This window comes from Pristis pectinata, chromosome 27 (assembly GCF_009764475.1).
Source record: "Pristis pectinata isolate sPriPec2 chromosome 27, sPriPec2.1.pri, whole genome shotgun sequence".
Classification (NCBI taxonomy): Eukaryota; Metazoa; Chordata; class Chondrichthyes; order Rhinopristiformes; family Pristidae; genus Pristis; species Pristis pectinata.
The window spans coordinates 3210185-3235281 of record NC_067431.1 but is presented as its reverse complement, the minus strand read 5'-3'; the positions used below and the strand labels follow the sequence as shown (position 1 = coordinate 3235281).

The window sequence follows — 25097 nt, the reverse complement described above, 5'->3', positions numbered from 1 at the left end:
AAATTTGGAACTGAGTGGGAGCCTTGATGGCACAGCAACTAACACAGCAATGGGATGCTGCCCTAACTCAGCTGATGGCAGCAGGAACACTCTCATTGGCCATTTGTAGGGGTGGATCTGAACAGATCAGGTGTGGATTGGATCCTGCCTTTTTATGACACCTCCTATGGCCAAATGGCCAAGTGATTCTAAACAGTTAAAAAATGTAAAGTACTCAAGAATTGCCTACATCTGTGAAACTTCAAGAGAAAAGAACAAAAAATAGAACACAAAATAAAAGACATTACAGGGGCACCTTTCTTGATTATCATTCATTGTAAGAAAATGATGAAGATCACAAAACAAGCAATCACTTAAAAATTATGAGGATTACAAACTCATTTATCTGCTTCTTAAATACACTAGTACTTTATGATTCTCTGAGTATAATTTCGGAATGTCAGTTTTCAGCAATATAATCTTAATTTAACGTGTTAAAATGTTTAAAAAACAAATAAGTCTTAGAGTCATACAGCATGGAAATAGGCCCTTCAGCCCCACTGAGTCTGCACCAACCTTCCATCTTCATTGGCCCCTGATGTCTGTGCCGACAATGATGCCAATCCAAAATAATGCCGCCTGCCTGCGCACAGTCTGTATCCCTCCATTCTCTGTCTGTTCACATGCCCGTCTAAGTGCCTCTTAAACACTGGTGTTGTAAATGCTTCCACCATTTCCCTGGCAGTGTGCTCCAGGCACCCATCAGTCTCTGTGTAAAAGACTTGCCTTGTGGATCTCCTTTAAACTTTCCCCCTCTCACCTAAAAGCTATGCTCTCTAGTATTTGACTGGGAAAGGGACTGACTGTCTACCTTATCTGTGCCTCTCATAATTTTATAAACTTTAAATACATCTTATAAAGCCTCAGCCTCCGAGGCTCCAAAGAAAATAATCCAAGTTTGCCCAACCTCTCCTTATAGCTAATACTCCCTAATCCAAGCAACATCCTGGTGATCCTCTTCGGCACCTTGTATGAACGTGAGCCTCCACATCCTTCCTGTGATGCAGTGACCAGAACTGCACATAATACTCCAGATGTGGCCAAACCAAGGTTTTAGACAGCTGCAACATAGGGTCACAGGGAGAACATGCAAACTCCACACAGACAGCACTGGACGCCTGAGTCGAACCCAGAGATCTACTGCTGGAGTTAGAGGATGTTTTCCTTACTACATTTTATGTCAGAAATTAAAATAATGGTACTAGCATCCATGCCTAGTTTTCTTAACAACCTTCCTTTCATGTATCTCATTATGATATATTGATCAGGGGAGGTACTTCTCTGAATCTTCACTGTGGGATCAGTCAGGCTCAGTAACTGCCACGGAGTTCTATAGATTTCCACAGGTATGAATCTCCATCTGCCCAATGTTCCAATAATCAAGTTGCCAGGCAACCCAGTGCACTTTGATTCAGAAGCAGAAAATGTTCTGTTTTGTCCTTGCATCCTCACTGTGCTGACATCAATGCACTGCAACATCTTCTAGTATAAGTTGTTCTTTCACAGGATCTCAGATCCAAAACTCTTTATCTTCCTTCAGTCTTCCTTTAGCTTGTAAAAACCCAGATTTGAATCACCTAACCAATGATCACTGAGAACTCTGTTTGAGTGTCTTGGTGGCCACACAGGCTGAATACACATTGCGAATGATCATGTCTCCCTTCCAATAACATGCATTCAGAAAATTATTCATCGACTCTGTTCCATTTTGCTAATGATCTGCTTTTTGTCACACGTTGTTTATTGATTTTCAATCAGTTTTAAATGATATTTAAAGGCACTTACTTTTTGTCACATTGTTCATATTATTACCCCATCCAGATCTCCTGACAGTATCATACAACGGATCTAAAAGAAATAACAAACTGAGATGAACATATGCACTGGCAATTTATGAATCCAGAATCAAATCTGTTCCTAATGCATCTAACATTCTAAGAAATCACTGCTTGGTTTAAGTTTCCAGCCTCACCAAACTGAAAACAGGCCTTACTGTCTGAGGCAGGACAAACAAAGTAACAGGCCAGCTTCACAGTCTGGTGAGCCATAAAATCACTGAAGTGGTTCATTTGATTATGTATCACATTTATGATAGTCGGAGCTTGCTCTATGTAGACTTGGTGAAATTTCTACCCTACAACTTCATAGAACATCATAGAACAGTACAGCACAGGAACAGGCCCTTCAGACCACAATGCCTATACTGATCATGATGCCAGATGAAACTCAAATACACTGCAACATTTTGAAATTGATTAGATAAGTGCAAACACGAGACACAAGAGAGACTGCAAGAGAGATAAATATAAACTTTGTTTTTATTCCTGCCATCGACTGGGGTGAACACCTACGGCAGAGCAACACTGGGAATCCCTTCTGGCAAACACACTGCCAGTTTGTTCCTGGCATCAGTGCAACAGGCTGATGTGACTCAGATTTTCATGGATATGAATGGAATGGTTTTGTTCATTTATCTGTGAGCAGTTAATCTGGTGTAACAACAGCTTGTATGAATGTGAGCATTAATCAATCTGGTGCAATACCGTGACGTGTGCCAATGTTTGGTTTAAGCATGATCAAACAGACTAGTCTGACATTGGATGGGATAAAAGTAAGCAGCAGAATGTATAAAGAAACACAATCATAGTTTATTGCACAATGATCTCAAGTTGACTATTCTGTTTACAATTCTCAAGTTGACAGATCATTGATCTGAAGTTGACTATCTGCCTGATCCCCACACGCCTTAATTCCAAAAAATTCATCATTTTTACCCCTGAATATTCTCTGTGACTGAATAGTCACAGGCCTCTCAAGTAGAGACTGACAACCCTCTCATAAATTTCTCCACATCTCATTCCCAAATGGCCAGCCGCTTATAGTAAAAATCATGTGTCTACAGTGCAAAAGAAAAATGTAAGTCACACCATTAACCATGCTATATCAAGTTTTGTAGTTTTTTTTCTGTTTCTTCATAGCTTCACTGAAAGCAATAAAACTGGAATTATTATTGCCCTTTTTGCTTTATTAATATCATTAACACGCAGCATTTTTCAGTGATAGCACTATCTTTTTTGTCATTGCTGCTAAAATCTGTGGTATCTTGATGAAAAGTTAATAGAAAGTAATTAGCACATTTTATTAATAATGTACAATTCCAAGGGATTAAGGGATGTAGTGCATGTTCTTGCATGTAGTGAATATTATTTTGGATGTAAAATTTAACATTTAACCTATCTTCTGATCTTTTCTTTCTCAGTTTCTCGGTTAATCCATTGTTTTTCCTCTCCTGTACCTGAGTTGAATCTAATCTGATTTCCATCATTCTCCGTTTCTCTCTTTCAGTCCCATGGGCTGGAGAACTGCCCTGTTGGTCCCATCACTCACTCGGCTCCCATTTGCCCGATTGGCTCAGTTCCTGTATTTTCAGTTGGCCTAAACTCAGTTACGAGGTTGTTTTCAAAGGATCCATTCAATTTTCAAAGGATCCATTCAATAATTAACAGTGACATTAGCAGGAAAGTGGTCCAACGCCCAAGCACTCCTGTCACAAGTTCTCCCCACAACCGCATTAATCCTGCACAAATGCTTAAGTCCAGTTTTCCTGGGCCTCCCCACTCTAAGGTCAGGCTGAGGCACAATGAGACTTCAGTAACAGCTTGGCATAGCCAGCCTCCTGACTGCCCAGACAGGAGGCAAGGCTTGGAGTGGAGTCTCACCTCCTGGAAAATTTTTGAGGCATCATAAGAGTTTTGAAATGCCAGGGATCATTTTTTTAAATAATAAACCAATGCTTCAAAAATAAATATGCAAGTAAATTGCTAAAACAATTATGTAACACAGGTTGAAAAATAACCGAATTTGCCTTGTTCCTCCTCGTCTGCGGACTGAGAAGCCTCACTCAGATGAGTGTGCACAGCTGGTCTGAGACCGCACATGGAATCCGGTAAAGGAGAGGATTGATAGGTACACCAATATCTGTCCATTGGCACCTCCTGGATTTGTGGCGGGGCCGTGCAAGTCCGCTACTTAACTGTGAGTGGCTGAACACCGGCGATTCGGAAACTACAGAGGCATGGATTGGCCCATGTGTCCATCCCCATGAAAGAAAAGAATGGAAAAGCATTTGAGTTCAGTTCCTATATAGCAGCTAGAGCTGTTGTCTGCTTGGGGGTGAAACCACAACCTTTGGCAGAGGATGTAACATACAAGAAAATGTGGTCTTTGTTAATTTTAGAATTTGAACATAAGAAACAGGACCTGGAATGGGCCATTCAGTCATTCAAGCCTGCTCTGCCATTCATCAAGATCATGCCTGATCTTCTACCTGTATACAAGAGGATCAATGTCCAGAAATCGAAGCATCTCTGCTTTGAATGAATGTGGTCTCCACAGCCCTCTGGGGTAGGGAATGCCAAAGGTTCGCCGCATACTCTGAAGAAATTTCTCCTCATCTCAATCCTAAACAGCCTGCCCCTCATGTTGAAACTATGGCCCCTAGTCCTCGACTCCACAATCAGGGGAAACATCGTCCCTGCAACTAGCAACTAACCTATAAAATTTTGTAACTTTCAAGAGATTTTCTTTCTTTGCTTTAACTCTAAGGAATACAGTTGCAACCTACTCAAACCCTTCCTCATATGGCAAAACTGCCATCCCTGGAACCAGTCTAGTAAATCTTTGCTGCCCTCCCTCAATGTCAAGTACATCCTTTCTCAGGTAAGGAGACCAAACCTGTGCACAATACTCCAAGTACGGTCTCAGCAGAGCCCTCTGCAAGTACAATAAGGCTTCCTTACTTTGTAATAAAATTCAAATGTTATAAAGGCAAACACACCATTTGACGTCCTGGTAACTTGCTGCACCTGAATGTTGGCCTTCAGTAACATGCAGAAGCATACCTCGGTCCCATTGAACATCAACACCACCCCAGTGTCTTGTCAAATTGGTGGTGTAGTGGACAGTGAAGAAGGTTATCTAAGCATCAACTGAGAACAAGTATTGGGACATCATGTTACAGCTGTACAAGACATTGGTGAAACCGCACCCGGAGTAATGTGCGCATTTCTGGTCACCAGACCGCCGGAAGGATGTGGTTAAGCTAGAGAGGATGCGGAAAAGATTCACAAGGATGTTGCCGGAACTAGGGGCCTTGAATTATCTCTTTCTCTTTTCAATCTTTTTATTAATTTCAAATTAGTAAACATAATAATTGTAATTATACACATGATATAAAGAGATCAGGATTACAGTAATAACAGTTAACATATACAAACATAAAGAGTAAGATATGTAACTGAACCTCCCAATCTCTTAATAATTGAACATGAAAAAGATTTAAAAGAAATTTGATTATATGAAAAAAAAACAAACTAAAAAAAAGTAACAAAACAAAATGAATGGTAATAATAAACAAAAACTAACCAAGAACTAAACAAAAACTGGGCTGTCGTATTTCATCGATTAAAAAAAATATTATGTCATTAACTCCGCTCCTCTATATTCGAATGGAAAATTATTGAGAAGGATTCAGAAAAGGTCAACTTACATCATATGAAAATGTTGGATAAATGGGCTCCAAGTTTCTTCAAAATTAACCGAAGGATCAATACTACTTTTTTCTCAGTTTAAACATGTTATAGTTTGGCAAACCATTGCAATGAAGTAGGAGGTTTAGGATCTTTCCATTTAAATAGAATGTATCTTCTAGCTATTAATGTAACAAATGCAATCATACGACAAGCTGAGGCAGGTAAATGGCCAGAATCCATCATTGGTAACCCAAAAATTGCAGTAATAGGATGTGGTGGTTGGGCCTTGAATTATAATGAGAGACTGGATAGGTTGGGACTGTTTCCCTGGAGCATGTGGGGCTGAGGGGTGACCTTAGAGAGGTATATAATCATGAGGGGCATTGATAAGGTGGATGGTCACAGTGTTTTTCCCAGGGTAGGAGAGTCTAAAACCAGAGGGTGTATGTTTAAGGTGAGAGGGAAAAGATTTTAAGGGGATTTGAGGGGCAATTTTTCACACAGAAGGTGATGGGAATATGCAGTGAGCTGCCAGAGGAAGTGGTAGAGGCAGGTACAATTAAAAGACATTTGAACAGGTATGTGGATAGGAAAGGTTTAAAGGGATATGGGCCAAATACAGTCTCAGGAAGGCACCTTGGTCGGCACAGATGAATTGAGCCAAAGGGCCTGTTTCCTTGCTGCATAACTCTAATGGCTCTCTGCTTGTATGACCTTAACAAAAGCCTTAGGAAAATCCAAATACACTGCATTCACTCGTTCCTCCTCATCTGTTCTACTTGTCACATCCTCACAGAATAACAGATAGTTCAAAACATGATTTTCCCTTCGTAAATTCATATTCATAAGTCAGATGCAAACTAATTGTTTAATGCCTCTGCAATTTTCTTATCCCCATTATAAATTGTCTTGCCTCTGTGTGTGAGGAACCCACATTTGCCCTTACTCGCCTTTTTCTTTATATATATATATTCATAACAGTCTCTTACAATCTTTTTATGTTCCTTGACTACATTTAGATTCTATCCTGTCTTTCCTTATTAATTTCTTGGTTCTCTGCTGAGTTCTAAATTTCTCCTAATTTTCAGGGTACCTGCTACTTTTGTTACTTTTATAAGCCACTACTTTAATTTCTCTGCTCAGCCATGGATGAATCACTTTTCCTTTTGGGATTTTGTGCCCAAAATGATGTTTTGTTTTGCAACTTGTGCATTGCTTTTTTAAATACTAACTATTGTCTGTCCACTGTCATGGGTGTTCTTCCAACCAACCACAGCCAACTCTCATTTTGTATTAGTTTTCATCTTTATTAATAAGTAGGAAACTTCATTCAGGAGTTCCTCCACATTTGGTCAATCTGTGCTCATACATCTCAGCATAAGTATTGCTCATTGGTTACTGTTTTATGGAAATTAGAAATGGCAGAGACCTAGTGTTTCCTAGGGCAATGGTTAAACAACTGGATCGGTAACCGAAGTTCTGGATCATGTATCCAGAGACTTGAATCTAAATCCCACCACAACAGCTGGGGGATTTAAATTCAAGGAACTAGATGCAATCTGAATTTTAAATAAAGCTAGTCACAGTAAGAGCAGCTTTATTGTAAAAACCCAACTTTTTCTCCAACCTCCTTCATGGAATAAAATCTGCCCTTCTTACCCAGTCTGGCCTTTATGTGCCTCCAGACACCAGATCTATGATATATGTTGCCAGCCTCGAGATTGGCTATTAAAGTCGGGTCAAGGCCATTTAGGGGTGGTCAAGAAATGTTGGCATTACCAGTGACATCCACGTACAGTGAGTAGATTTTTTAAACAATAAAGTTATGAATGGAAAGATCGAGTAATAGACCAAGAGATTTGTGATGTGTGTTGCTAATCTCAAGACTGCCAGTAAAATACATAAGATGAAGAACCCTTGACCAGCTGCTGACAGCTGACGTTTCGATGTTGTTGCTGCTCCTTGTGTAAGTTAAACTGTTAGCTTGGTCACCCACGCTTCACAAAAGACATTGGCCAATAGTATCTGCCAAGACAGAGTAATCCTATCTGTTGAATGAAAAGTAACACAAAGTGTAAACACTGAAAGTAGAATGAGGTGGTGCTGAAATGTCTGCTTCCCCACTATTTGTTGCGACCTGGAATGCATTTCCTGAAGGGAAAGTGGAAGCAGATTCAGGAGTAACTTTAAAAGAGAATCGGAATTGTTACAGGGAACTTTGCAAGGTTCTGCAAAAAGACAAAGGGAGTTTAGTTAATTAGATAGCTTTTTTAAGAGCTGGCATGGTCACAATAGACGAAATGGCCTCTTCTGCATTGTATGAGTCTTGGAATTTGGCACCAAACCACCAGGCGGTAAGGTAATACTGCATATTACTCTACCTTTACTTTTTGAATCAATGACACACACTGTACCCATTGTTAGGCCAGCATTTGAAATAACTGCACAATTATTTGCAAATGTTCCAGCATTTTTCCAAAAATAAAGGTTTAAGGATATCTATATAACTACAAGTCTGGAATGCATTGCAGCTCTCCAAAGCAAACTATGGCATTTCAAAATATGATTTAAATGTGGAAAACTAAAATTGAGCTGGGAAGGGGTGATATTTGAACTTGATGGTTTAGATTTGTCTGAGAATTTTAAATGCTGGCCAAGAGAAGGCAAGATCATGGGTTTAAGTAATTACTTAGTAGCCAGACTGCAAGAAATAATACACAAACAGGACCTAGGAATTGGGCCAGGAGTTAATCATTTCACTGTAAACATGCTGAGAGTGCACAGTGTTACGATTTCACAGTTACACAAACCATCAACGAGCTGGAGAAACATTAAAAAAATTCCTTTCTACATTTTTCCCCAAAGTTAAGTTGTGTTCTGTTTACTTTTGTCTGAAAGGAGTCAGATGATTTATTATAACAAAAAGGGAATATTTGGAAATTAAGGTGCTTCCAGATTAATAAAACTTCCTCAAGCTCCACTGTGCAAGAACTTAAAATAGAAAATAATATACTTCAGTGGAAGCAGACAATTTTCAATAAATGATCTAACACTACTCAGTGAGATTCAACAATTGAAAACAGATATTTAAAATATTTCATTCAACCAAATGTCTCCAGTATCAAGTAGATCTTGGATGGAAAGAAGAAAGCAATAAATCACTTTCTTTAATGTACTTTGGCTTGGTTTATTAGTTACCAACATTAAGTTTAAAATGAATGGAATCATCTTAGGATATTTAACAGAATAATCCTTCATTCAGACTATAATCATTTTGGGAAGTGCCCCGGGGAAGTCATCTGCCCCAGTCCCCCAAACTGGGCCGATTCACCAGCTCCAGTGGTTTATGGGATCCCCAAAGAGTTGTGTTTCCTGAGCTGTAGGTTCAGGCACAGTGCTTTCTTTGTTTCACTCTCTCTCCCCACCTCCCCCAACCTCCATCACAATTTTCATATGCTGCAGGTTTGTTGATGTGTGTTCAAACCAAACAAAACATGAAATGGGGCAGAGCTATTCTGAGCTCCCACTGCATTTCATCTTAGCATCTTTACATCAGACACTTCTGTCACAGGCTTTGCCCACCTCTGCAGCACAAAATGAAACTTCAGTTTCTTCGTGAAAGAAACACATTCAGTTTGTGGATATTTTGGAAGTGCAGGCTGTAGATTATGGAAAAATGAAATTTACTCCATTTATGTGCCAGGTCATTGCAAATCTCACTTAGATATCGATGTGCAAGTGTCTGAGTAGTTAAATCATGTGAGTGAATCAGAGGTCTGGATTAATAACATAGAGAATATAGATTCAAATCATGATAAACTGAGAATTTGAAATTAGTTTAAGAAACTGAATATAAGTAACATTCATCAGTAAATAACGTTTGAAGCCTTCGGTTTGATATGAACATTCGTTACTTCATTAATTCACTGATGTCTTCAGAAAGGGAAACTTGCCATTTTTTTATGGTCTGGTCTATATGTGACTTCAGTCTAACACCAACCTGGTGAAGTTTTAACTGCCCCATGAAGTTATCTAACAGCCCTCTCAGTTGAAGATGAAAGCCACTTATCATCATCCCGGAATAGCTACTGATGCCCAAAAAATGCTGACCCTTCTGGTAGTGCCCACATCTAAAGAGAGTAAAAGGAAAGCAACACATCAAGGACCCAGACCTCAAGCTATTGGGACTCCATAATGTCTCTACATTCAGCCATTCTTCATGGGAAGTGAAAATCCAGACCTTATTGTCAATCATTTGATAATATTTCAGTTCAGACAGTATCTTTGACTACAAAACTATCAAAATGAGACTGATAGGTCTGGTATCAAATACAACTTGAAACACCCGGTTATTCTGCGCTCTGTATGGCAGTTACAGTTCTGAAAATGTTGCAGGTATTACTCCAGGGATTGTTTTTGAACATATTAACATAGGAGGAAGTATCCAGTATCTCAGGACATTAAAAACACTCTGCTAAATCAGAAGACCATACAAACATTTTTTTTAAAAATCCAGCTGTGCATCCAACATAAATTATGCTCCGTGTACTTATAGCTCCTATGGTGTGATATTCCTGCATTCGGAAGCCAAGGTTCCATGTTTCATAGTCATCTCTTATGTAAAGACTGTCAGAAACTGACCCTAGAATCCCCAAGTTATACTGCCATATTTTGTCACAGTTTGTCCTCAGAGCCTGGGAAATATGACCCTTGGGAACGTATGCGTGGCAATGGTGATCTGGTCCCTGTTGTACTGGGGTTGGTGGACTCTCATTCAGCCAGCAGCAACCCCAAATTCACTAAGTCTATTTGCAGTGTTGAACTCAGACTTTACCACTGGATGACCAGCTACATGCAGCTACACAAAGGTGGTGGTGTGGAGTGAGGTGGAGAAAGTGGAGGCAGGGATTCTCATATGCCAATCAGTCCACCTGCACATAATATTACAGGAATAAGCAATATATGGAATTGCATTAATTAACAAAAGGAAATACAAAAGAAAGAAACAATCTGCTGGAAGAACTCAGTGGAGCCAGCAGCATCTGCAGGGGGTGCAGCTCCCCCCACAGATGTGACTGGACCTGCTGAGTTCCTCCAGAGGATTGTGTGTTGCTTCAGATTCCAGCATCTGCAGTCTCTAGTGTCTCTGGAATACAAAAGAAAGCTGAATATGTCTAAGTGACCAGTTAAAATCTTGCCTTCAGTTTGTGAACCTAACACCGGGGAAGGTATCAAGCCCAGGTCTGTGTAGAAATGCACGGAGACAATAGCAGGAACAATAGCTTCAGTTGTGAAGAAGGACGAGAAGGATCAAAGGGGTCTGGGGCGAGACTCAATGCAAGAGTCCGAAACTTGATAAAGTGAACCATGAAAAACCTTTGGTGATAATTCCCAATAACTTTCTCACCAGAAAGATTGGGGAAAGAAGCTCATTCCAAGGGACGTGACAAACATTGGAGGAAGCAAAATATACCCAGGAAGGCAAAAGGTCTTTTTGGAGAATACAAAGAGATACTGAAAAGGTGCCAGGAGCAGCTCCATAATGGCACTCTGGTCACGCTAATGCATTCTGGGCAATATTTCTCCACAGCAATAAACATCATAGAAACAAAGGGTTGTGAGTTCAAGTCCCACTCCAGGAACTTCAATCCAAGTCAGTGGCAAAGGTGGAAAATTTCAGTTGGGATATTAAAACAGGTCTACTCTCTCCAGGAAGGGGAAATGGTTTCTCTTTCCACAAATGCTGCTTGAGCTCTTCCAGCACTTTCTGTTTTTGTGCCAGATTCCAGCATCTGCGGTTTAATTTGTTTTCCACCGCTCTCTCGGTCCCACCACTAGTGAGGACAAGGAGGTTGACCCTGGTGCTGCACCCAATATTTCTTCAGTTGTTCCTGAGCGGACATCATCCTGGTTGAGACCGAGACACAAGAGATTGCAGGTGCTGGAATCTGCGGCAACACACAATCTAAAAGTTGGGGCTGAGTCTGGCAGTGGAATGGAAGAGTCGGGCTGGAGAACCAGACGCGGGGGTGGGGGCGGGGGCGGGGGTGGGGGGGGGCGGCTTCAGTGTGTGTTTGACGCGGGGAGGGCGGTGTGAATGCTCGGAGTACCACTGCAATTACTCCAGGCGGCCTCAGGAGTCTGTCCAGTCCCGGGACAGGCTGAACTTCCTCCCGCACCGTGGTTGGTCACCCCCACCAGCCAGCCTGCCGCTTGAACTCAATGTGTATTAAACTCCACACTGCACGGAACACAGCACACAGCCCAGGAGAAACGGCTCCACACTTCTCTGTACAAATCCAACAAACCCATAGTTACTGCCAAACCTTCCCATCCACTTAAGACCAGAGCATTACCAGAGGGAAAGGAGAGGGTAATGGGTGCTGTTGGTACTGAGTGCAATCATTAAATCGCGGCGTGCGAGCCGATGGCCGGTGCTGGACACATTGTTACCCACCGCTCGCCTCGCTGGGACTCCCAGAGCAGCAGTCACAAGCACGCACTCCTGTTAATTAAGGAGACAATGGGAGATTTTGTCCCCACCCCCGAGTGAGGCAGATTGTTGTGCGTGTGTGCGGCACACCACCTGTCCCGCAGTCCGCCTCTCGTCCCAGCCTGACGAGCTGTTTGTTCAGTCTTCGCTTGAACAAATAACACGCCGCGGGTTTAAAGAAAATCCATTAAAGCATCAAACGGCTGCCTTTTGTCTGGGTAATGCGTCTTTTATTTTCGGATTCAGGTAGAGGCGAAGGGCTGTTGAATAGCGGCGAGTGGAGGGTGTATTGTGGCGCGGACACAATGGGCGCACCTGCGGAGAGCGGAGCAGCCGTGCCGGCGGCGGGGGAGAGGCGGCGCCCACTCATTGCGGGACGCTGCCCGCTCCTCACTGACGGTTGCCTTCCACGGGGAAGGTTGCTCCGGATTATGGTCACATGCACCAGGAATTCCGTGCCTTCCTGGAGGCCCATTCGGCCCGTCGAGTCTTTGCCGGCTCTCAAACCGTTGGCCCAGTTCCTGCCCTGTCACTTATTCTTCCCCGACGTGCCTCCCTCCTCCCCCCGATCCTCCCTCCTGCACTGGGGTAACCTGCAGCAGGGGTTAACCGACCAACCCGCAGGCCTTTCGGATGTGGGAAGGGACAGGACTACCAGGAGGAAACCACAAGGTGGCGGGAGGAACGTGCAAACACCAGCCGTTCAACATCGGGGTCAGGACCAAACAGGGGGTACCGGAGCTGAGTTAGTCGCACTACCTGCTGCACACCTTGTCCTTCCTATTACTACGCACTGCTGGCCGGGTGAAACGATCTTGAAATCCATGTAGGGGTTACTTACTGTCCATGCCCTGCACAAATGCCAGCCTGCATCTGCCTTCCCTCATCTCTCTCCGATCCATTTACCAAGTGACCAGTTGGTGCTACAGATAACTCCCACTCCTCCATAATTCACCCCAGTGTATAGTCCCTCGTGTGTGGGCCCAGACGGGAAGAGCCGTGGGCTCCTGGCCATGGGTTACTTTCACACCTTTCCTTATGAAAGTTATTATTGAATTTGTTTTTACCACTTTCACAAGATCACAAGACAAAGGAGCAGAAGTAGGCCATTGGGCCCATCGAGTCTGCTCCATGAGCTAAACTGATACTATTCCTATCTAGCCCCAATTTCCGGCCTTATCCCCATATCCCTTGATACCTTGACTAATTAGATATTTATCAATCTCCTCCTTAAACGCCCCCAATGATCGGGCCTCCATAGCTGTACGTGGCAAAGAATTCCATAATTTCACCACCCTCTGGCTAAAGAAATTTCTCCTCATTTCTGTTTTAAACTGGTACCCTCTAATTCTAAGATTGTGCCCTCTAGTCCTGGACTCACCCACCAGGGGAAACAGCTTAACCACATCTACTCTGTCCAGTCCTTTCAACATTCGAAATGTTTCTATGAGGTCCCCTCTCATTCTTCTGTACTCCAATGAATACAGTCCAAGAGCCGACAAACGCTCATCGTAAGTAAGCCCTTTCATTCCGGGAATCATCCTCGTAAATCTTTTCTGAACCCTCTCCAACATCAGCACATCCTTCCTAAAACACGGGGCCCAAAACTGCGCACAGTACTCCAAATGAGGCCTCACCAGTGCCCCATAGAGCCTCATCAATACTTCCTTACTTTTATACCCTATACCTCTTGAAATGAATGCTAACAGAGCATTCTTTCAAACTTTCAAGTTTCATTATAAATCAAATTAAATAATTTAAAATCCTTCTCCCTCTGGTTCTTCTCCAGTCACCTTCCAACTAGCTCCTCTGGTTATTAGCCTTGCTGCTACTGGAAACAATAGGTTTTTTTGCTCTCTGTCAAAACCCTTCATGTTTTTGGACATCATTATTATATCTATACTTACCCTCTTCTCTAATGGGAGCAAATTCAGTTTCCCCAGTCGCTCGACAGAACTGTAGCCCTTTCCCTCTGGTATTTTCTCCATTAAATCTCTCCTGCTTCCTTCTAAAGATCTCGATACCCCGTGGTGGCCAGAACTGGGCAAATACCCTGGCTGGACTGTAACCACAGAAAGGTTCAGAATAACCTCTTTATTTTCTTGTCATCTATGCTCTGCATATAATCCCAGGGATCCTTTTTTTTAATGGCATCTTCAAATATCTGTGTACGTTCACTCCCTGATTGTTCTACTGCTCAGCTGTTATATTAAGATTATAGGTAAAATGGGCGAGCCTTTTCTTTCATATGAGTGAGACCATCCTGTTGAGACCATCCATTTGAAGCCAACCTGTCAAATATTCAACTGTTCTCTAGTGACCAGGACTGTACGGTGCTGCAAATCAACTCGTGCTCTAATACTCTAATCTGAGTCTCTGTTCTAGCAGGTGAGAACGTACTCTGGTGTGCATAATGTATTGCTCTAACCCAGGTGGAATACAAAACTCTCCTCAAGCAGCAGTAGTGCTTGTCTTTCACCACAGTTGTTTATCTTTACAGATCTATATTTTCATGCTGGCATTTTGGCGTTAAAAAAAAGTGATACAATTAGGCCTAATCCTCTATCCATTCCCCATAGCCCAGCAAATTGTTAACTAATCCATAAGAACTCTCCCGGTCCCCAGTAATTTCAATCCCCTGTAATTTTTAGAAATCTACACAGTAACTTGTTTGTTTCTGTTGCTGCAGCAAGCAAAACAGACTCTATTTCACAGAGGAGCACGATGAGGCACAGATTGTAGGTCTAACTGCACAAGACATTCCTCTGTGGCAACATTCACAGCAAATCAGAGGACTTGCTGTTTGATATAGATTGGAACTGCCCATTTGGTAGTATATTAGCATGGAGATCCTTCCGTTTCTTGGGATTTACGCAGAGAGCAAAATACTTGATGGTCCTTAAAATATGGAATCTTTATTTTACAAACACAAGAAGATAAAAATAATTAGTTAAATATTATCTGGGAGTGAGACATTCAGGAAGCTACGAAGAATGGCAGCAGAGATAATATGTTTGTTATTGTGAGGTTGCCATTGCTGAAAGAATGGAATGATTGAGGAACAGAGCCAACCGTTAGGAGAGAGGCTGAGGAGTGGATCACGCAGTGGATCACAAGAGTACAACATTATTCTGGACATGGTATTAATTCTTGATGTTAATAAATAGAAGCACACATCAATGCTTGATCTGGGTGTGAGCTGTGGGACTGGTCAAAAAGTTCGATCATGAAGTTCGATCATTATGGTAACCATACCTCCACAGTATCGTGTAGACATGAGAGAGTGCATATGCTAGAATCTGGAGAACATACACTATTTTAATGAATGGCATCAAGACCGATTTGAAAGAACAAGTACTAAAAGTGGAGAGAGAGAGGAAACTAATTCTGCTGTTCGTAGGAATGAATGTAGGTACATATGTTGGACTTTTGAATTTAATAATACGGGATTCGTTTGTATGTATGGGTGTCCATAAGTCAGGCTTTCTTAACCTGAGGATGGTCTGTACAGTTATAGAGCACTGTGAGTATTAGTCGGGACAGGACACATGACTGGGTAGTGGGAACTGAGAATTCAGCACAAGGACCTTAAAGAGAGAAAATATTATTCCATTTTCAAAATTCTTGAGTCCAGCATAAAATGGCCAATGAGCTTAGCAGCAAGGGAGAGATATTTCTAAAAAAAAATCAACAATTACTACAAGTGGGTCATGTGATGAGTGAGTTAGTGCAGACTGAAAGAACAGGAAGAGCAGGACAGTGAGATAGCAGCTCCAAAAATGGGAGTTAGCTATGAAGCCCAGGTCTGCAGTTAGTCTTTTATTAGAATTAGCAAGTCATCAGTAGATAGGAAAATTTGCCTACACTGAAATAAATTTGGGTATGAATAAATAGGAGCATGACAGAGCAGTGTAATGCTATTATAATTCACTCAGTCGCCCACCAGGTAATAGCCTTAATACATCCAGTTATCCTTTAATTTTATTTGTTTACCAAAAATGTTAATATAATGCACGAGGGTTTACCTGCATGCATTAACTCGTGTATTATCGTGAGATATTAACCATGTATTGATACTGTCACTGAAGCCCAAATTCAGTGCCCCAATTTTAAGTCTGAAATATTCTGCAAGGTGAAAAATAATGGAATGGATAGTCAGAAGTCCAAAGAGCACCACCGTTTTAGTTAGGGGCACAAATAAGAATTTCAGTTTGCTGGCCTTTGAGGCGTTAATGTTATGGGACAATCGTGTGACAGAATAGCGTGGAAAGAAACCTTTCAGCCCAGGGTCCGTACTGGCTTTCTGTAAAGAACAATTCCACCCCCTGTTCTTGGCACATCAACCCACAAACTTTTTCCTTTCAGATGCTTTTCCAGCTCACATTTGAATGCTATAATTAAATCTGTCTCTACTACAACCACTGGAAGTGCATCCCAGATCCTTACAATTCACAGTGTTAAAAAAATTCCTCAGGCCACTTTTGGTTCTTTTGCCAACCAGCTTCATTCTACGTCTTTCACTTCTCGACTCTTCCACTGATGGGAACAGCTTCTCTCTGTCTACCCTGCATGATTTTAAATACCTCAATCAGATCTGCTTGCAACCTCTTCTGTCTGAAGGAGAACAACCCCAAATTCTCCAGTCTATCCACACAGCTAAAGTCCTGCATCCCTGGAATCATTTTGGTAAATCTGTTATGCACCTTCTCTACAGCCTTTACATCTTTTCTGAAATGTGGCACCCTGATCAGAACACAATACTCCTGGCGTGGTTGACCCAGTATCATATAAAGGTTCATTAAAATTTTTTGCTTTTATAATCTATATTTATAAATCCCTGGATCCTATTGGCTCTTCTTAACCACTCTCTCAACTTGCCCTGCTACTTTCAATGAACTATGCACGTATAGCCCCCAAACCTTTCAGTTCTAACACCATACAGAGAATTGTGCTCTCTTGTTTATATTGCCTCATTCTTCTCACCAAAATGTAATGTTTCATACTTCTCAGCATTAATTTCATTTACTACCTCTCAGCCCCTTCCACCAACCTATCTATATCCACTTGAAGTCCATTAATATCCTCTCAGTTCACTACTCCTTAAGGTTTTGTGTCATCTGGAAATTTGGAAATTGTGACCTGTGCACCCAAGTCAAATTATTAACAAATATTAAGAAAACCAGTATTCCTGGTGCTGATGCCTGGGAGCTTCACTGTGTACTTCCTTCTGATCCGAAGAACAATCTTTCACTGCTGCACTTTTCCCTTTTTCTCAGACTATTTTCAAAACATGTTGCTCTTATTCCATGGCTTTCAACTTTCATGACAAGACTATTATGTGGCAACTTATCAAACATCTTTTCAAATTCTATGTCTAGCACATCAGTCACATTTCCCCCATCAACCCTATTTGTTACTTCATCATCAAACTCTTTCCTGTTAAATACAATTTGCCTTCAATAAATCCACGCTGGCTTTTTCTAATCAATCCACACTTACCACAAGTGACTGCTAATTCTGTCCCTGAAACTTACTTGCAGCAGCATTACAGGAACACAGCATTGAATGCTGTTTACCTGATGCTATGTGCCTGTGATGCTGCTGCAAGTAAGTTTTTCATTGCACCTGTGCGTACATGTACTTGCGCATATGACAATAAACTTGACATTGATTTTTGTTTCTGGAACTTGTCTGACCATCAAAGTAAATTTAACTGAATATAAGAAATAGAAACAATTTGGCCCCTCTTCCCTTCTCCACCAGTCAATAAGATCTCGGTCAATTTTCCACCACAGTACCACTTTCCTTTCCTAATCCCCCATCTGTTGATTCTTTTAATATCAAAAACCTATCAATCTCTGTCTTGAGCCTAACATTAGAGCCTCCATAGCCATCCTGAACAGAAAATTCATCAACTCATAGGGTCGTACAGCACAGACACAGGTACTGCAGCCCAACTGTCCACACCAACCAAAATGCCTACCTGTTCATCCCATTTTCCTGCATTTGGCTCATATCCCTCCATTCCTTTTCTATCTCTGTCCAAATGCTTTGTAAACAATGTGATTGTACCTGCCTCTACCGTCTCCTCTGGCAGCTTGTTCTATTTACCCACCACCCTTGGTGTGAAAAATTTGCCCTTCAGATCTCCTTTAAGTCTTTCCCCTCTCACCATAAACCTGTGTCCTCTAGTTTGAGACTGCCTTGCCCTTGGAAAAAGGTTGTGACTATCTACACTATCATCATTTTATAAACCTCTATTAAGTCACCTCTCCACCTCCTACGTTCCAGTGCAAACAGTCCCAGCCTAACACAGAAGGGCCTGTTCCTGCGCTGTACGGTTCTGTGTTCTATGCTCTCAGTCCACCTGGTGTATTACCCCAATCCCATGTCCCCTAACCTTGGATTAAAAACTTCTTATGTGGCACTTTATCAAATCCCTTCTGAAAATCCAGATAGCACATCCACTGGTTTCCTTCTATTCTATCAGTTACAGCTTCAATAAAACATTAAAGGATTTGTCAAACATATAATACAGAAACCTGCAAGTGCTGGAAATCTGAAGAAATCAGCATAATATGTTATAAATACTCAGCAGATCAAGCAGCATCAGAAACAGAGAAACAAAGTAAGTACTTCAGGTTGATGTTCTTTCATCAGAACTGGAAAGAGGAGAGAACAGGCATGTTTTAAACTGCAGAGATATAGAGGGGTGGACAAGGGGAATGTCTGGGATAGGGTGGGGGCCAAAGGAATCCAGTCTTTGGTGCTATCTCAGAGAAGAGGCTTAAGGTGCTAGGGCTTTATTCACTGGAAAGGAGGAGGATGAGAGGAGACATGATAGAGGTATATAAAATATTGAGAGGAATAGATAGAGTAGACAGTTAGCGCTTCCTTCCCAGGGCACCAATGCTCAAGACGAGAGGTCATGGCTTTAAGGTTATGGGTGGGAGGTTCAGGGGAGATGTCAGAGGGAGGTTTTTCACCCAGAGAGTGGTTGGTGCATGGAATGCACTGCCTGGGGTGGTGGTGGAGGCAGATACATTGAACAGGTTCAAGAGTTTGTTGGATAGGCACATGGAGGAACGTGAGATAGAGGGATATGCGGGAGGAAGGGGTTAGGTAGTGTGAGGGTGGTCTGATGGACGGCACGACACGGTGGGCCGAAGGGCCTGTTTTGTGCCGTATGGTTCTATGGTACGATGGTGAAGGCTTGCAATCAGAGCTGATCTGTCTGGAGTAGGAGGATGAATGAGGAAGGAGAAGGCGGAAAAGGACAAACGACCAATGCTGGATTGCAAGAAGCATAACGCAACAGTTGCCGGAAATCAGAACTCAAAGAGAATGCTGGAAATACTCAGCAGATCAGGTAGCATCTGTGGAGAGAGAAAAACTGAGTTAATGTTACAGGTTGCTGGTGTTATGTCAGAATAGGCCAATTCTAATGCACAAGAAGAGAGGATGGTTATCTGAAGCTGTTGAATTTACTATTGAGTCCAGTGGGTTGCAATGTGCACTCACTTTGTCTCTTTTATCTTGCTGATTCTCAATGGTTTCTGTTTCCTTTCTTGTTTTCGATAAGTTGTTGAACAAAACTTGCGTCTATAACCACATTTCTTTTCTCAGCTGATGCCACTGTCTCAAACGTTTTCCTCATGGATTCCAACTCAAGTTCCATCCTTCAGAGTTTGAATACATCCATTACCACAGGCATATTCAACCTATTCAGTATTTCTTTAATCAATGTTCAGCACATGCACCCTCTTGTTCTCTCTCAGCAAAAACATTGAATCGCTTTATCTCCGCAGTTCCGTTTCATTCTTCATGGCCTTTACGTTCCTTCCTTTCAGATATCAAAGGTTGGAAACTTCAACAGCTCTTGAATTCCAATACTCCTCAAGACCTTTCTCCCCCTTCACTTTCCTCTGCCCCCCATCTCTCTCCCAGCTTCACCTCTGCAATGCTTACACTATCATTCATGATCCTCCCCCTCAGATCGGACTGCAACATCAGCTCCACGGTCCTGCCCAACCCCAGTAACCTTTCACACCCTTGCATATCTCAAATCAATTTAACCCGACCTTAAAAATATTGAAAGACTCTGTTTCCACTGCCTTTTGAGGAAGAATCTAAAGACTCACAACCCTCAGAAAAAAATTCACTTCATCTCTGTCTTAAATGAGGAAGCCCTTTCCTTCAAACAGTGATGCACAACTCTAAACAATCCCTCCACATCCGCTGAATCAAGACATCTCAGAATTTTATACAGTGGAAGCAATTCAGAGAAGCTTTACGAGATTAATTACTGCAATGGGTGGTTGTCTAATGACGTTGAGCTCCTTTCTGCCGCCTTTACATTGGTTCATTTCTTGTCCAGGAGACTTAACCCCAGATCATGGACCCTTTCTCCCACTTCCAACATTCCTGATGCACCTCACCCCTCCATCTGATCACAATACTGTCCTTCCCCATTTTCTCTCTCTTTATTTTCTCAACTAGTTTCCTGTACCAGATTGATCTGTGGATAGTGGTTTTATTCCCTTTTTTGAACAAGACTGTAATATTTGCAGTTTCTCCATAGTTACTTGGAAGGCTGATTGTATATTTGATAAAATGTGTCATTCAAACAAGAACATAAGATCTGCACTTGTTAAAAATTCTGAAGTGGTAAATAATTCCACTGTGAACTCTGATTCTTAGCAGTGGGATTTTGTGTTATGTTTCAGTATCAAACTAGCTTTACACAGGTCAGGGAGAGCATCATCTTCAGTCACTGGAGATTCCCAGTCCTCCTGCTGCACGTAGCTGCTGGGAGACAGTCTGGGAACTGACATTTTGCATTGGATCTCCCATTCCAGTGATGTTGTCGAATTCTGCTCCACCTGTCATCTCATAGCAGGGAATTCTCTGGCTTCTGATATTGAAGCACTCACTATTGTGAGTGAATGGGTTGTCATTTCTCTCTGAATGTATAGGGCGGGTATTATGACAAGCAAAATTAATGGAAGATTGGTTAGCTTGTTGATGCACCTGCTCTCTAGACACATATTGTCATTCAAAATACTAACAAATAAAAAAGAGGAATGGATAGTTGAATGAATATGTGGGAGATAGATGGGTAGATAGAAACATGACTCACACACACACAAACACACACACACACACACACACACAGATGACAGGCATTGGGTTTCACAGAAAAGAGCTGGAAGACTGGGTGGTGCATTGGCAATTATCCATTCACATCTATAATCTGATTTTTTATCCAGAAAGGTCTCATTTTCTTTCTCCCATATGAATGATGCTCATCTCTCACTACTGTACCTACCAGTATCCAACATGTGACTTCTACTTATGCAAGTCAGACAGTGGGGGTTATTTGGCTATTCTACCAAACAGAGAAATAAACAATCATATGCTTTTAAATCCAGTCTGGCTCTACAGCAATCGTCTCCTATATGTTACCTGCAGGAATTCTTCCGTGAAATAAGTTGAAATCATTCTCAATTCAACAAAGAGGCTTTGGGCCAACATCAGGAAATTTCTTGCTGGAATAGACTTCAGCTTAGTTCCAACTAGGGCAGAAATTCAGATCTGGCAAATCCAGATCCACCACCAGAACAATAATATGCTTCAATGAGAATTTGATTTTAAGAAAGAAGGTTGTGGCCAGAAATGTATTCTTAGTCAGTTGTCTTAAACATGCTCTTTAATTGCTGCCACATTTTCTATTCCACTTCTGGAACATTCAGATGAACTTTGAGTCACTTAATTTACATTGTGCCTTTCACAGCCTCAGGGCACTTCAAAGCATTAAGTTTTTTTTGCATCCAGCCAATGTTGCACTATAGGAATAGGTAAAACCTATCTACACATAATAACGTTCAACAAACAGGAATGTGATAATGACCAGACCATCTGTTTTGGTCTCTGCAGAACACCCTGCTCTTCCTTGAAACTGTTCCATGGGATCATTTTTCCACTTGAGAAGAATATCATTTTAATATCTCATCTAAAGACACCATTTACAACTATGCAGCACTCCTTCCATATTGCAACAAAGTTTGTGTCTAGATGAGTTACATGAGTGTTAACTTACAATCTTCTGATATAGAGGTAAAAGTGCAATCACTGAGTCACAGCTGATGCATCTAAAACTAATCTCCAAGGTCACCAGCAACTCATAACCAAATGTGGGAAAGAGGATCTTCCAAAGCCATAAATTGATCGAAAGATTGTTCATGTAATCACTTTGGTTTGGTTCATTAAATGGCTTAATGTGAGTTTTTTTCTACAGTTGGAATCAAAATTAATATTATTTGATGTACTGAGCAGCATATTTGTAGCACCTTTAATTTATTCACTTATAGATCCTCATCCATGACATGTACACAAGTAAATATTATTTAAAAAAAGACATTTGTAGAGCCTATGGGTTGAGAATTTCCTTGGCACTGCGCTTCTGCAGTAACTGCAGTGTTAGCCTGTTCACATGTGCAGAAGGGAATTCATTTGGAGGAATAGTTTTAACACACATGAGCCACAGGGAGGTATCTGCACATGTCCTTAATGTGCAGAATAATTACTAAAAGACTTTGTGTCTTTCTCACCACTCCTCCCTCCACTCCCCCCCCCCCCCCCACCCCGCCACCATTCCTCGGCTATATCTTATGGAGTTAGTGGCAAACAAGAGTGCCTCTCAGTAAATTATATTCATGGGTTGTGTCAGTCATCAGGATGTCACAGTGATCCCTTCAATCAAGTGTATGAAAGGATGGGCCTCATACTTAACGTATGAAAGACAAAGGTACTCTTCCAACCAACCACCACTTTCCATACCTTGGGAGTCGCTTCCCAGTGAACGCAGATGTCAGCCTTTGGTCAACTTAGGAAATGTGTGTATGACGGCAAAGACCTCAAACCCAGCACCAACTTCACAGTCTACCAAACTGCAATCACCACCCTCCAAAACACTGCAGAAACAGAGATAACTCACAGGGAATTCAAAATGCTGCAGAAGAACACCTGCAAAATCCTGCAAATCAAATGGCAGGATTGGCATGAGCTGATATGTGGCAAATAACATTCATAAGTACTAAGAAATGTCCATCTCCAACAGAGAGAAGCTAACACACACTCATGCCATTCTACTTTTGTATGTCATGGAAATAAGCAACTGAAAATTCAACAAATAAAACATTGTTAATGGCTACAGTCTTAATTTCCCATGGAGTTGGGAGAGCAGCGTGATCTTTCTGTTCTCTTCAACAGGGATTCCGGATTGTCCCGGCAATTATCAGACATGGCCATTTACAGGGAAAGTTATGGCTCTTGTTTAGATTCACTGTAATTATAGATGTGAATAGAAAAGTCTATTTTTACCATCCCCTGTGATCTCCCTTGCTTCAGTACCTTACAAGATCCCGTATGTGACTTCTTTTGTGCAGTCAAAGGATGTACGTTGTTTGGTTATTCCACCTTTGAGAACATCATGCTGTAATTTTGATGATCATTTCACAGCAAAGTTTTGATTAAAGATCAGAGATAAAAACATTGATTAAAAATGTCCTCTTTATAGCTCAGGAGTTCTTCAAACCATATACAACATCTCTAATTTCCTTTCTGCTACAGTTCTGCAAGTTCAGCACAAAGCAGGAAATAAATCTGGGCACTTTGTGCTCTGTGTGATTCAGAATCACATGATATAATGTATTTTTCCACTCAAACAGCAGGGAGTGCTCAATTTACATCTCCCTCCAAAATATCCATTCACTTGCAAACGAGACCCTTACCACCCATGTGTCTATTGTGGATGATTACACCAGGATCTTGGCCCTGAGAGAAACTCAGGTGAGGAGTGCTCATACCTTCCCTGTAAGTAAATCTCCTGGCTGAATTTCTAACACTCGCCTGCCTAAACCTCAGAGATGGTGGTGGGGCTCTTACTAAATCAAAATTTGTCCATCTCCCAACTTCTCTGCTGCCATATCCTCTTTGGACAACTCACCTTCTGCTACCCATTTGCCTTTTCTTTAATATCTTCCTTCATTACAACATGCCACAGTACCATAAAATGTTTCTCATTAAAGATACCTTCATCATTCCCCACCACCATCCCCCTCAGCCCCAAAAAAGAACTACTTCCAACTTTAATGCAATGAATGATATTGAGATGAGTTTTTAACTTCATACCTGCACAATTACAAGGACTGATTATTTTCATCTCTGTAACATTGCAAACTCTGCCCTACCAGCTCATTTGTGCTGATAACCACATCCATGCCTTTTCTCACCTTGAGACTTAACTATTGTCATAGATTCTTGAATGGCCTCCCACCATCCACTGACAGCTGTATTGCTGCCCATGTTCCAATTCTTACCAGGTTCCATTCACCCGGTTCTCCAATGCTTATTAGTTAAGCAATGCATTGATTCACATCTTGGTCTTCACATCCCTTCATGGCTTTGTTCTCCTTGTCCCTGGAACTTCTGCCTGACAACAGTCTGATCTTCTCTAGTTCTGGCCTTCCTTCATTACACCATTGGAGGCTGTGCCTTCATCTGCCATAGACCCATCTTCTGGAATTCTCTATCCAATCTTCTCTCCCTCTGCATCAATGAATTCAATGGAACCAAACTAACTTTATCTGACATGAGAATTTACAGGCCAAAGTTACTGCTATTGGTTAGAGTCATTACTAAAGGTGTTCTAAGTAGAAACATCTCATTTACTTTCTGCCATATGAATTATGCTCATCTCTCACTCCTGTACCCATCAGTGGCCTCCATTGATGCAAGTGAGAGAGTGGGGATTGTTTGCCTATTCTATCAGTCAGAGGAATAACAAACCACATGCTTTGGTTAGTGCTACCAACTGGTGAAGTTCTAATCATCTATTGTTTAGCTTGGTCCACACCTGACCCATCAAATTCTTCCATAATATAAAAACAACTCCTTCACGAGGTGCTCCAGCAAGTTGCTCAGTTCAAGTTTAATCAGAAGTGAGCAATACAAATAGTGCTTTTGCCAGTGAC

General features: G+C 41.6%; 1 protein-coding gene across 6 annotated transcripts in view; it reads right to left on the bottom strand.

Annotated features, from left to right (window-relative positions):
* Positions 1 to 25097, bottom strand: part of fli1 (Fli-1 proto-oncogene, ETS transcription factor) — a 73933-nt gene that overhangs the window by 21761 nt on the left and 27075 nt on the right. For all 6 annotated transcript variants that reach the window (XM_052039796.1, XM_052039795.1, XM_052039800.1 and 3 more), the window contains one exon: positions 1825 to 1887. In XM_052039796.1, the coding sequence (XP_051895756.1) occupies positions 1825 to 1887 (63 nt within the window). The remainder of the gene's footprint in view (positions 1 to 1824; positions 1888 to 25097) is intronic.